This window comes from Musa acuminata, chromosome BXJ2-8, assembly GCF_036884655.1.
Source record: "Musa acuminata AAA Group cultivar baxijiao chromosome BXJ2-8, Cavendish_Baxijiao_AAA, whole genome shotgun sequence".
NCBI classification, from domain to species: Eukaryota; Viridiplantae; Streptophyta; class Magnoliopsida; order Zingiberales; family Musaceae; genus Musa; species Musa acuminata.
This window is the reverse complement of record NC_088345.1, coordinates 18027654-18042404: the sequence shown is the minus strand read 5'-3', so window position 1 is coordinate 18042404 and position 14751 is coordinate 18027654. Positions and strand designations below refer to the sequence as shown.

Genomic DNA, 14751 nt, shown 5'->3' with positions numbered 1-14751 from the left:
GAGATTTCCGAAATCACGAAAAATGATCTTGACGAAGATGTTAATTTTGATTCTTTGAATTTAAACGAGACCCCTTCTCCAACGAGCAACTTGGATGCATCCACTCTCGAAATATCCTTACCCAAGGATTGGAAGTATGTAGATGCTCATCCCAAGGAGCTAATCTTAGGAGACACGTCAAAGGGGGTTCAAACACGATCTTCTCTTAAAACTTTTTGTGCAAATGCCGCCTTTCTCTCCCAAATTGAACCCAAATGCATTGACGAAGCCATGAAAGATGATTCATGGATTATCGCAATGCAAGATGAATTGAATCAATTTGAGAGAAATGAGGTGTGGAAGCTTGTTCCTAGGCCAAATGACCATTTAGTTATTGGTACTAAATGGGTCTTCAGAAACAAGCAAGATGAAAATGGTATCGTGGTTAGAAACAAGGCTAGATTAGTGGCCAAAGGTTTCAACCAAGAAGAAGGTATCGATTACGAAGAAACCTTCGCTCCTATGGCTCGATTAGAAGCCATAAGGATGCTCCTTGCCTATGCTAGTAGTAATAATTTTAAACTGTTTCAAATGGATGTTAAAAGCGCTTTTCTAAATTGGTTTATTTCCGAAGAAGTTTATGTTGAACAACCTCCTGGATTTGAAAATAATAGCCTCCCTAATCATGTGTTTAGATTAACTAAAGCTCTCTATGGTTTAAAACAAGCCCCAAGGGCTTGGTATGAGAGACTTAGTTCATTTCTTATCGAAAATAATTTCATAAAAGGCAAGGTTGATACTACATTATTTATCAAGAATTTTGAAAATAATTTTCTCATTGTTCAGATTTATGTTGATGATATTATCTTTGGCTCTACAAATGAATCTCTCTGTGAATCTTTTGCTAGAACCATGAGTCTTGAATTCGAAATGAGCTTAATGGGAGAATTAACATTCTTCTTAGGTTTACAAATTAAACAATTAAGCAACGACATCTTTATTAGTCAAACTAAATATGCTATGAATTTATTAAAAAAGTTTAATATGAACAACTCAAAGGCTATTAGCACCCCTATGAGCACCTCCACTAAGTTAGAAATTGATGAAAGTGGAGAAAACTTCAATCAAAAGACTTATAGGGGTATGATAGGAAGTTTACTTTACCTCACTACCACCAGACCAGACATCATGTTCAGTGTAGGACTTTGTGCTAGATTTCAATCAAACCCTAAGATATCTCATCTCAAAGCAGTCAAAAGAATACTTAGATATCTTAATGGAACCACAAATCTAGGATTATGGTATCCAAAATCAGAAAATTTTGAGTTAACAGCTTATGCTGATGCGGACTTCGCTGGCTGTAGACTAGATAGAAAAAGCACATCAGGATCATGTCAATTTTTAGGACATGCCCTTGTTTCCTAGTCATCTAAGAAACAAAGCTCGGTTGCTCTATCAACAACCGAAGCTGAATATATTGCAGCAAGTGCATGCTGTGCACAAGTTGTATGGATGAAAAACACTTTAGAAGATTACAAAGTTAATCTAAAAGATATTCCCATTAAATGTGATAACACGAGTGCAATATGCTTAACTAAGAATCCTATACAACACTCAAGAACAAAACATATTGATATTAGACACCACTTTATACGAGATCATGTCACTAATCATGACGTAACCATAGAGTTCATCGATACTAAACATCAACTGGCTGACATTTTTACAAAACCTCTAAGTGAAGAACAATTTGATTTCATTAGAAAAGAATTAGGAATGTTGATGTGTCCGAATAAATAAACTTATTTTTCAGACTATATTGAATTATCAGATCACTTGATTACCATGTTTATATATGAAAATCTGCAACAAAATCTTGTCCAAATGCATCTTATTTGTTCGAATGCTATAAAACAGATTTATTCGTACACTTTCATGAAAAATAAGTTCCTGAAATAAATCTGATAAAGTGATTCCTGTGTATGTATTTCATCCTGTAATATCTTTGCGGGATAAAGTGATTCCACTTTCATAAAAAAGAGGAAGAAGTGTTCAAAGCAATCTATGCAAAATTCCTCTATAAGCTTGCTAATATTGTTTTCCTCGTATCACAATTACCATGCTTTTTGTTGATGACAAAGGGGGAGAAACATATGAATTGATAAACACTGCCATAATCATGTCTATGTTGCAAATACTTGGGTGATGCTATAAACTATGTTATGGTTATGCCATCCTTGCATCACCAAGAGATATATGAACGTGTGCTATAGTTTGCATTATGTCTTGAGTTGATATCCTATCTTGTGAAGTAAATGCAAACTTGCTAGAATGATAATATGTGTGCATCATGTAATAGTCCCTCGCAGCTTTAAATGATAATGTTCAATTACATGGTGAATAGTTACAAACACAATCATACAAACTTGATGATGTATGTCAAGCTTTGACATCATTCTTGAAGAGATATATCATGATGAGTATCATGATGAGAGTATTGATAAGTTTAACTGATCTAACTTATCAATACGTCACTTGAATTCTTAGGTCTTGAATTCAAGGTTGACTTATCTCAACAATAGCATATAGATACGGGGAGTTAAGGATAACTCCATTATCAATTGATTGTCATCATCAAAAAGGGGGAGATTGTTGAATCTCGGATTTTGATGATGAAGTCAATTATCATTTGTTGTCTAATCTATGTGTTGAGATAAGTGTGCAGGATTAACTACGATGAAAGTTAGACAAGCAGCAGGAGTTGCGCCGGAGTCAAGATCATGATCACATTGGGAGTTCGAGAGTTCGACGGAAGTTCGGACGGTCGTCGGAGGTTCTGCGAGAACAGATCCGAGAAGTCCGGAAGCTTGCCAAGCGAAGCTCGTCGGAACTTGCCAAGTGGATCGTCGCAAAATCCAGGAGTTTGCCGGAAGTCCGCAGAAGCATCACCGAGGGTTCATCGGATGATTGACGGAAGTTCGCCGAAAACTCGCCGGAAGAAGCGATTGACGTACCGAAGCAAAGCTGCAGAAATTGTCTTAGATTTAATCATAGTTAGCACGTTGATTAAGTTAGAAATGGGAGGTGATCCCATTAGCTTAATCCTGGGGCAATTAGGCCCCTGAAGAACTCAAAATTGGGTCGAATGGTTCAACCCATTCGGACCCAAGTTGTTGTGGGAGGTGCAACCGCCCCAGCCAAGAGGTGCAACCTCCCAGGCTATGTCTCCCAGCGAGACTAGGCGGTGCAACCGCCCCAGCCAAGAGGTGCAACCGCCTAGGGCTCAGTCTCCAAGCGAGACTGGGCGGTGCAACCTCCTCTGTCAAGAGGTAGCACCGCCGGAGCTCAAGTTTCGAGCTCTGCCAAGAGGTGCAACCACCGAGCTCGGTCTTCGAGCTCTGGCAGAGAGGAGCAACCTCTCTGGACAGGAGATGCACCGCCTGAGCTCGGTCTTCTAGCTCTGGCAGAGAGGTGCAACCACCTCTGGCAGAGAGGTGCAACCACCTTTGGTAGAGAGGTGCAACCTCTCTGGTCAGGAGATGCACCGCCTGAGCTCGATCTTCGAGCTCTGGCAGAAAGGTGCAACCACCCCTGATAGAGAGGTGCATCCGCCTGAGCTCAGTCTTCGAGCTCTGCCAGGCGGTGCAACCTCTCCAGTCAAGAGGTGCAACCGCCTGATCCCGGAATTCCGGGATTTGATCGTTTTGAGCTCTAAATTTGAACTAGGTTAGGGCCTATAAATACCCCACCCGTTCAGCACAGAAAGGATACAGATCCACTCCGAATTCCTGATCTTTTCTGTGATTCTAAGAGCTCAAAATTGTGTAAAGTCCAAAAGTTCTCCTCTTTTTGTTCTTCAAAGTCTTGAGTTGTAAAGAGAGGAGAGAAAGGATCTGTAAAGGTTGTCTCCTGAGCCTGTCAAAAGGAGAGAAACTATAAAAGGGCAGTTGGCCTTCGCCTATTGAAGGAAGGCCTCTAGTTGACGTCGGCAACCACATCGGTGGAGGAAGCCAAAAGTGGAGTAGGTCAAGACTGACCGAACCACTCTAAATCTCTGGTTTGCGTTTATTTTTTAGCACTTTATCATTAATGCAAACCTCCTACATAGCTACTGCCCTCTGCACTTTTACGAACGATTCTCTAAGTTCAGATCTTTCCGAATCTGCATTGAGACGTAAATCAGTGTTTTCGTATGATCTTTACATCGCAGTTTACGCTTACGCTTTGATTCCATTCATAACTGCGAACTGCTTTCTGCACATTCACAAAAAGACTTTCAAAGTTCAGTTTCTGCGTTTAGATGTAAAACTGCGTTTAGACACAAAACTGTGTTTAGACGTAAAACCACGTTTAGACGCAAAACTGCGTTCAGACGTAAAACTGCGTTCAGACGCAAAACTGCGTTCAGACGTAAAACTGCGTTCAGACGCAAAACTGCGTTCAGACGCAAAACTGCGTTTAGACGTAAAACTGTGTTTAGACGTAAAACTACGTTTAGACGTAAAACTGAGTTTAGACGTAAAACTGCGTTTAGACGTAAACTGCTCTTAGACGCAATATGCGCTTAGACGCAAACTGCGCTTAAATACAAACTGTGAATCGGCTTTTGCATCATAATAGATTTTATTGAATGAACGCACCTTTCGGTTTTAAATTGCTGTAAGATTTCCGCTACACTAATTCACCCCCCCCCCCCCCCCCCCCCTCTTAGTGCTCTCAATCCTAACACAAATTTGTTTGATGGATGACGCTTCCTTATTTTCTTATTACTAGCTCTTTAAGTAGTAGTTAGAACATTATAAGAACTTTCTTGTCTTAATCTTAATTCTTTATGAATATACGTACTAGTCAACTCATTTAAGTCTCATATCCTTATTTGTATTATAGTGAATCTTGAATGAGCCAAACTAAGGAGGAAAAGAATTAAGAATGAGCTGCATGAAAAAAGACTTATCAATATTCATGCCTAATATTTTAAACTTCATAGCTTTGTCAATCATATTAAGGATATGATCTTGAACCCCTCGAGTGCCATCATATTGATCCATATTCAATTTCTTCATTAATATGCTGGCCAATGACTTATCAGTAGATTTAAATATTTTTAATAGCCTTTAAAGATTCCTATGTACTAGTTGCAATTGATAATGAAGTTTTTATATTATTTACAATCGTCATTCTTATAAATATTAAACTAAGCATATTAGATCTTTTTCAATCAAATGTTTATTTTATTAATTTATTCTATAGTATTTTTATCATTAAGTCTACGACCCTTTCAACAAGCAATACTAAGTCAAGATCTAATATGCTCAATGTGAATTTTCCATACTTTAATCATTCTGAATAATTTGAACCAAAGAGTATAGGGATACTAGAAGCATAAGAATATATAAAATGAACTATCACTATAAAATATGAAACAATATTAATGCTTTGAATTTCTAAGATTTGATGAATTAATGATATCATTCATATTTAACCATTGGTTGAAATATTAACATATCCAAAGTTCACTAGAAAGTTATCTATAGGTGATTGATATCATCCTTATATAATAGTATTACTATTTTTAGATATATAACTCTATATTGTAAGGATATCCAAAATAGTATTATTCTACCCCATCACATAGTTATTCAAAATAGATTTTCCTTTGGGACTATCTAAATCTCCTAATTATATATGTTATTATAAATATTATTTTTTTAATATTATTTATGATTAATTCTTTAATATAATTTTATAAATTATTGATCTAAACTACTTTGACGATTATAAGACCAATATAATAATATAAAATAATAATATCCTATAAATAATAAAATATTTATTATAATTTATATCCTATAAGTCTATCAACCACTTTAGTAACTACCTATCAAATAAAACTTAAGGATATAAGTTACAAATAATAGTCACTAAATATCCTTTAATATAATTTATGTTGAAATAATTTAATAATAATAAAATAATAACTATGATTGTTATTGAACATCTGCATAAACAAAAACTTTTATGATAACTATAATCATGATAGAATATAAATCATGCCTTATGGAAAAAGAAATATAGTTTCATAATATTTAAGGATAAAAACTAAATAAATACCTAAAAAACATTAATTGGAATTTAGTTATCACATGCAAAAATATGCCATATGAGAAAACTATAAAAGAATACAATAATCTATATATCTTTTATATTAAATAAGTCAAAATTAAAAATAGATCAAAGTCAAAATTAATCAAAAATTTTAATTTTTGCTAGATTTGATCAAAATTAAATCTAATCAAACAATCAAAATATAGTCATAATTAGATTCAACCATAATTAAAAAATAAATTATATTGGTCAATTTTATAATTAATGATATAAATAAAAAAAATTATTAATTTCTTAAGTGTAAAATTATAATTTTATTGATAGGAAATAAGTAGAATTATAGAGTTTCTTAGGGTAGAACTATCAAAAAAATTATAATTTTGAAAATAGAAACCCTGATTCCTATTATAAGAGGCGCATGGTTTTCGCTTGGCTGCCACAATGCACGACCTGCATGGCCGCCATGATACATGACCAACGCGGCATGCAGTTGTCACCTGCATGGCCACCACGATGCATGACCATCTGCTACTATCACCATGTGTACATGCTGCCTGGCGTAGCTGCTTGTGACCAGCGTATGCCTTTGTAGTGACACGCATGTAGCAATGTTGCTCTAGGCGCTATAGTTGCCATTAGTTGTAGTGCTATGCAACCACCACCATCGCCATAAGCAGCGGTATTGCTATCGTCGACATATACAGCAGTATTGTTTAACCAGTACAATCGTTGTAGGGCTAGCAATCATCAAAGATCACAGCCCTCAATAATACTATCATTGAACGATGGTCCATTGATCTAATGCAAGGAACCTCATGTTGCCTGTAAGTAGACAATAAGACGGATTAAATAGAAAGGTAGATCAATAATATACATTAATCATTTAAACATCATAAATAAAAAACTAATAGATGTAAGGTATTTGATTTCAAAGAACTCGGCTCTTATACCAATCATAAGCAAAAAAAATCATAATTTACTACTATTATGTGAAAAAACTTTAATACAAGGACTGAAAGCAAATAACAATACTATCATATTTATGATGTATATCTTTTGATGTCATCTAAGGGGGCATTGTTCTCGAATTAGAAAATTATAGTAATATCGATCTGCAAAGATAACTAGATTGATATTCTTCTCTTTTTCTTATCATCGAACCATTGTGATCGATGGATTAGGGATAAGAGTAGATGAGAGAAGAATCATGATCTCTCAATGACTGTCATGTATCCACATCTCTGGTCTCGTGTCTCCGTCTCATCTCATATACTATAGTCTCTAGGAAGTCATATCTATTTATAGATGATAGCAAATGATCTAAGATAAATAATTAGGAGAGTTATTCTCATTAAAATTATCTTCTAAAGAATCCTACTATATTGACGGATAATAATCATCAGAATTCAATTAGATTTATAATATATATTATTTAATTAGATAAGATCACATAATTACCATTATAATTATGTAATGAGTATAGAAGTATTGTCTCTCTACGTTGCTTTTCTAACGTTTGTTATTTCCTGAAGAAGTGTAATATTTTTTTGGTCTTTTACGTTCTAAATGCACTATAATATGTCTGGAAAAAAAAAAACAAAGACTAAATGCAAAAAAAAAAAGACTCCGGTTAACGTAAGACCAAAAAAAACCTTTGGCATATACAATCTTATGCCGGCAGAGAAAATGGATACTTATGGCTTGAACCCCATGTTTTAATTTATAAGGCTTTCATCCGTGAGTAGTATTATATTTGAAGTGATTTGAAACACATATTAAAAGATTGACAATTTGAATGAAGGAATAAAAAAGCAAAAAATCTAACGAGTGGCTGGTTCCTTCATGTTTATTTGTTGATATGTAATTTGTGTACTCTGCCTTTGACTAAAACGAATCTGTATTTCAACTCTTTTTTGTTTTTTATCTTTACTCTATCAATGGTACACCAGAAGAGTCTCAAATCACATCTTGTTGCATTAAATATTAAATAATTTTTTTTATTTGCAAAAAGGTAAGAAATACATTAATACAAAGATACTTTATAATGTGTGTGGGAATACAAGTACAAGTGACAATAGATCATGCACAACTTAAGAGTATATAATAGAATTGACAAACAACCAACATAGATAGTCACTCATAGTCAAATCAATTTTCCAGTCGTTTTGCTACTTTCCTTAGAATAAACATCCTAGTCACTTGATTTTTCACTCTAGCTTTGGCATGCCTTGTTACTGGCATCTGAATCTATCATCGTTTACAGTTCAAAAGCCAAATACATGGCTCCTTCGAATAAATTTCTACCAAGTTGTTGTAGTGATGTGTAAAAATAATCCATCGGCCAGTTTCCTTCTCCAAGAGTGAATTAAACAAACACTTCATGACAGTGATTGCAAAAAATATTTACTTGTGATAGTAGTGTCATTTTCAAGGCATGTTAGCCTTTCTATTTAGGATCTCCATGGCACCTTAAAATTAGACCAATCTGAAGGTCACTAGTGTAAATGTTTTATCAGATCCATCGTTAATTTAACAACATAATCATGTGTACAATCTTCAAAAAGAATTTTGTTATTGTGTCAGCAAGAGGAGAATACGACAGGATATTTCAAACAGCAACAAGCAGAATTGATATATGTCTCTTTGTTTTAAATGGACAAAAGATTATCAAAACATCCACCTGGGAGACACCTGAATGACATTTCGATGAGGTCTCGTCATCTGCTCTAAGCTGTTCCGCTTCTTCAAGCTTGAGGAGACGGTCGGACTGCAATAATCATGACTCCGTTGAGGTAATGCTGCAGCTTGTGAATCCAATTTCTGTATCGGAATTATCGTATGCTGTTTCAGTAACACTGCTTTCCGTGCCACTGTGTTTTGCTTACCAAAAGTCCATCTGCTATAGTTAACACAACTCTGGCTTCTAGCAACAGTTTGGAGCTTGTTTTGTTGAGGACTTGGGATGTTTCTGCTTTCCATAGTTTCAGCTGAGTACATTGTTTCCTCTCCACTATCAAACCCATCCTTCTTCCCATTCTCCAAAGGACATGAACTTGACTGCACCTCACTGAAGCAATTATTTTGCCACGTACTAACAGGAGGAACCTTATGATTAGCTTCCCGATATGCTCTTGTTAATTCTTGTGACACACAACCATTTTCATTCAATCGGTCTCCAGGTCTGTGGCCTTCAACATTGGCTTCATCAGAGAGCATCTGTCTGAGGGGAAGTGGTAAAAATATGGATTTTGGAGACTTGGAAAGCATGCTAACATCCAAGAGCTGCAATGTGGCATGGTCTTTCTTCTCAACAGACCCAGAAAATTCTGGAGATAGAATTCCCTGCTCGGGAGTCAAACGCAGATCAGCAATTGGGTTTTCATTGTAGAAACTTTTTCCATTAGCTGAGCTGCTTGATCCAGGATAATATTTAGACCGTTGAACCATCTGTGATGATGACAATCGATCATTGTTGTCCTCATTGGTCTTGATGACCCGGCAAAAGGTGAAAGAAGCATTAGAATTTTCACACTGTCCTGTGGTCATCAACCGAATGAGAGATAACTTGGGCTTGCTAACCTCATCCAAGCTCCCTTCCCAATGCTGATATAACCAATTACAAATGACAGGAATGGGGATCCCAAATTGCATAGGAACATCCTTCTTCCATGAATTGGTTGATGAAGAGGATGCATAAGATCTTGCACTGGGAGAGGAGGCAAGTTTCATGGGATCACATACCATAAAAGCTAGATTTCCTTGTGCATCAAAACCAGCAGATCCAGGGCACAATGTGACCCCATCCATAGTCAATTTTATGAGGTTGTCAGTAGCTATTACTACTTTTCCCTCACCAAATGTCAGCTCTTTTTTATCTGTGTGCCCTAAAAGAAAAACTGTAGTACCCAGTTGAAGACTAGGCTTGCAGCAGGTTTTCAAGTACTGAGGCTGCTGCACCTGTGAGGATGAGTCACCACCCATTATATCAAGTCCCACAACTGTAAGATCAAGAATGGAACTTGTAATGAAGAATCTGAAAAAGGAATCACACTTATGAGGGAAACTATGCAGTCTGTCTAAGAGAAACATAGCTGCACCAGTAAGGGAATTAGCAATGAAAAAACAAATGAAAAGGAATTAGAAGAACTAGGGTGCCCAATGAGCAAACCAACTAATATTGCAGGTGCAGAAATAATAGTTATTATATAGCACCATAAGTTATATCAATGAGATAACAAATTTACTGTATATTGAGCCACATAAGCACTTAATTGACATTTAATAGAAGATCATAAGTAACGATCACCTACTTCATATTGAAATGAAGAGAATCCATTTGATGTGCAAAGACAATTAAACTTCAAGGTGTAAGTCTAAGTGAAACAATTAACAAACAAAAAGGAAAGTTAACGCTATGCTAAATCAATTATACTAGAAAAGGTTAAATGTAAGAACTTTATCTCAAACACTCTATGACCACATGGTGAAACTTGAGGGTTGGAATTAGCAATTTGCTCAATCAAAATTGTTGTTGAATATAATGCCTTGTTATAGGTTAATATCTTTTTCTTTTTTGGAGAACTGATCATTAATTTGTTGTTGAATACTAATCATTAATCTAACTGAGACAATTAACAAACAAAAAGGAAAGTTAACGCCAAGCTAAATCAATTATCCTAGAGGTTAAATGTAAGAACTTTATCTCAAACACTCTATGAACACATGGTGAAACTTGAGAGTTGGAATTAGCAATTTGCTCAATCAAAATTGTTGTTGAATATAATGCTTGTATAGGTTGATATCATTTTTTTTTGGAGAACTTCTAGCTGATCATTAATTTGTATGACAGTGCAATTTATCAAATATGTCAAACATGAAGACATTGATATTGATATAAAGGTCCTAGGATCAAATTCCATGTAACTGCTTACCCTTTGCCAAAAAAAAAAAAAAAAAAGAAGTCAAGCAATGCACCTCCCTGGTTCAAGTATGGTTGATGAAGATTGACAAAATTCTTTTAACTTAACCAATTTGACACCCACTCTTCCGACTGCTGCAATTTTGTAACCTACGATGAAGCTTAGAGAATGCAAGATGTTAAAGGAGACATATGCTAGTGTATTCTATTAATGGATCAAAAACTTAGTGTTCCACCAAACTGGTGGAGGTCTAAAGGATGCTGGAAGAATGCAAGGATTGAAAAGAGTTTTGATACTTTCTAAATAAAATTATATGCAGTTGAAGACTGATTCTAAAAAATGTATATGAAGTTATAAAAAAGAATTACAAGATGCTCCCAGAATAATTTCTTTGCAGTGCTTGTTCACACACACGTCAGAAGAAAACAAGTTTTGAAAGAGAGTTCTCTATTCTGAAATAAGTTATATTTAGAGGAAAACTGAAGAATGAAACTAGAAGTGGATTAAAACTACCAGAGATGAATAAGTTGGTAATAGATGAACTTTAATTGCTAATTCACCATATAAGATCTTCCCAATTTCCAGAAAACATACAAATAAGTTGGTCATAGACAAAACCAAGCAGTACTTCTATCAAAAATTAAAATGAATCTGATTGTGTGAATAAATAGTTAGAGGTAATAGGACTGTATGTGTCCTATGGGATATCAAAGTTATGAAGCTTTGACTAATTCTTCTGTTCCCAAAGGAACAGGTTGTCATAATATTGGAGTAGCTACAGTGGGCATATTGGCAGGCTTATTCCATCTTTGTTGTCCATCTATTCCAATGATATTCCTTGTCCATTAGTTACCTATTCCATCACTTTCTCGACTAAGCTCTTAAACCAACTTCCATTAGATTTTGTCAAGTTTGAGAGTCAATCAAGAACAAGAAGTTGCATTTTCAGAGACACTAAATTTGGTGAAGTAGATAGAATCTTTTCTCTGAGACACTATGCCATGGTTTTAGATGTCAAAAAAACCAATACATATCACCAATCTAACCAAGCACAGGTAATGAACCAGACAGCTGGGTGCCACTTAGTACACCATATTTTATTATTACTTTTAGTAATAATGGGTAGTACATGGTGGTATACCACTCAGTTTCTCATGTCCTACTTAGTTCAATAGGTAATCAGTACTCATATTGGACTAGTATTTAAAACCTTTAATTATGAATGGTAGTAAATATTTTACATGGTCAACCTATAAACATGTTTATAGTGAGACAACCAAAATTTAGATGGTCAATCTATTAACATTCTAAGATGACCTAACCAATAGATAGCCTGATTATTGCAAATTCTGCACTTACCAAAGAGTATATGGAAGTGCCAAATTAATGGAAAATTTATTTCCAGAAAAGTCTCAGTTTTATTTTTTTACCTGGTGTACCTTTTAGAGAATTTTCCTAGGAGCACCCCTTTTTTGTAAGTACCAATTTTGTAAGTATCAAAAAAAGGCATCAGAAATCTTGTTTATGCAGATAATAATCATAATCATTGCACATGTTTGGATCAAATTCATGCCAAGAATTAAATTTTATCATGATCCAGAAGAATTACATACTAATACACAACATACGTGACAATTATTGCCAAATCTGACTGGGTGACTCATCCGTATTCCTGGGAAATGACAGCATCAAACAATGTGCTCAAAATTTTATCACAATCCAGATATAATTTTGAAAAAGAATGCAAAAGAAGAGTATCATAATTTTACTAATTACGCAAAAACAAGTGTGCAAAAACTAAATATAGTGCAACACCCATATAAAAATCGAACTCATATAAGTGGGTAGATAAGAAATAAAAAAAGCTCCATCAGATAACAAAGGACTGGACTTACAATAGATGTTCCAGAACAGTACGAAAGAACACCAGATAGATGCTAGTTTATGGAGTTCATACTAGACGACAAATTCCAATAATCAGTAACAAGATGGACCATGCTTTCCGTATCAAATGATGCATCATTAAGCACCTATCTCATAAACCATAGCTCATCTACCATATCATGCATCCAGGATCGACCTATGAGAAGCTAAAGGATGATAAACATTCTTTCATATCAAAAGAAAGATCTTTGTAATAAGATATCATGGAATTATTTGTGCAGAAGGATGTAAATATCACCATAGCAAGAAAAGGATGGATGCAGAATTTTCATTGTGACAAAAAGGCATAAGGAAATGTGATGCTCTAAATGATAAAATCAGCCCTAAAGCTCATTACAATACTTAATACGTTAATTTTCAGAAAATATAAGTTGTACAATTTAGTCATCAAACTGAAGTTGATTAATTGATCACCAACCATAAGTGTCACCAATCCCTTTCAGCACTACAGATGTTCCTAAGTTCACCAATACTCGCACTGGCATCTAGTTATGCATTCTCTCTATGCTTCCGGGCTACACTAAATGGTTAAGAAACAGGAAGCCTATGACTAACCTAAATACGTTGATTTTGCTCATTTCCACATAAACAATCAAATTACCACCATTCCAATCTTAAGCCAAAAGTCCTTGATCAGTTCGTAGCTCGAATATCAGAATTCGTGCAACACATGGGCAAGGTCGACGAATCAAACATCGAACTAAAAATGAAGCCAAAATATGTCATAAATTATGAATTTTTCCTGAACAAGCGTGAGCAATTGACCTTTGGGGCACAAGTCTGGCAGAGAGGCGGCCATGGCAGAGGCGGACTTCGGCGGCCTCAGCAGCAACTACCGTCGGGAGGATGGCGTGAGTAGTAAGAAGAAGATTGCGGTGGATGAGGAACCCGGTCCCTCCACCACCCGAGCCCCAAACACCTCCGGCACCTACGGCCACGGAGATGGCGGCCAAGGCGGGACCCTTGGAGGTGAAGATGCTAACTTTGACCCGCTCCGATTTTCCTCGGCCGGCGAGGAAGCAACACCACGACCCCTCTTGCAGAACCCCCATCGCGATCCTTACTCCCTTCTCGCTTCGCTTCGTGCGCACCATTCACCCGGGAACCGAGGGCGCTACTCTTAAATATAGCCAGCAATGAGACACTCCTTTGCCATGTGGTTGGTGCTTCTAATCCTCTGATGATTTTTCAGCACTGTATAAAGAGAGAAATCGGGAGTTGCAGACCGCAGCGGAAAACAGAGCAATGCCAAGACGTGCATAAAGAGTAAAAAGATCCCATTGTCGGAGAAATCAAGACATATGCCAGCTATTCCTATGCCTCTCTTTCCTCTTCCCGCATCAAGATTACATTCTGCATCTGAATTATAAGATGATAAATCAACTCATGAGAACGAAGTGATGTTCTTCACTGGTCGGGCCACTCATCGTCAAAGATCTAATCACTGAAATCCATGGATTGGAACATGTAAAAAGATGATAAAAGTATAGCTTCATAGAGAGCTGAAAGCTTGTGTGACAAGCTGTAAGCAACCACTGGATCAGCTGCTTCTGAGGAATAAAGAAGGATCCATAGGCATGAACACAGAGTGGCACTCTTCATGGATTCACGCCTCACCGGTCAAATTAAGCATCAGTGACCATTATTTTATGCTACAGTGGTCTAAAAAGAAAATGCATTTAGCTTGCTGGATACATCGTTGAATGAGGTGGAACACTTGTAAAAGTTGTGCTCCGTTCGACGGTAGTGCAAAACGTGGGCAAAATTTTATTTTGCAAATTGGGGTCCCATGCATGCCATGACC

At 36.1% G+C, this 14751-nt stretch overlaps 1 protein-coding gene across 2 annotated transcripts; it reads right to left on the bottom strand.

Annotated features, from left to right (window-relative positions):
* Positions 1-8576: 8576 nt before the first annotated feature.
* On the bottom strand, positions 8577-14539 carry LOC135619302 (uncharacterized). 2 transcript variants are annotated; one of them, XM_065121197.1, is made up of 2 exons: positions 13713-14539; positions 8577-10117 (listed from the first exon to the last, which is right to left on the bottom strand). In XM_065121197.1, the coding sequence occupies exons 1-2, from the start codon at positions 14039-14041 to the stop codon at positions 8752-8754; spliced, it is 1695 nt and encodes a 564-aa protein (XP_064977269.1). In that variant the 5' UTR covers positions 14042-14539; the 3' UTR covers positions 8577-8751. The 2 variants fall into 2 exon arrangements, with proteins under 2 accessions (XP_064977269.1, XP_064977270.1); XM_065121198.1 differs by having other exon boundaries at positions 8578-10082; positions 13713-13853.
* Between the last annotated feature and the right edge of the window lie 212 nt (positions 14540-14751).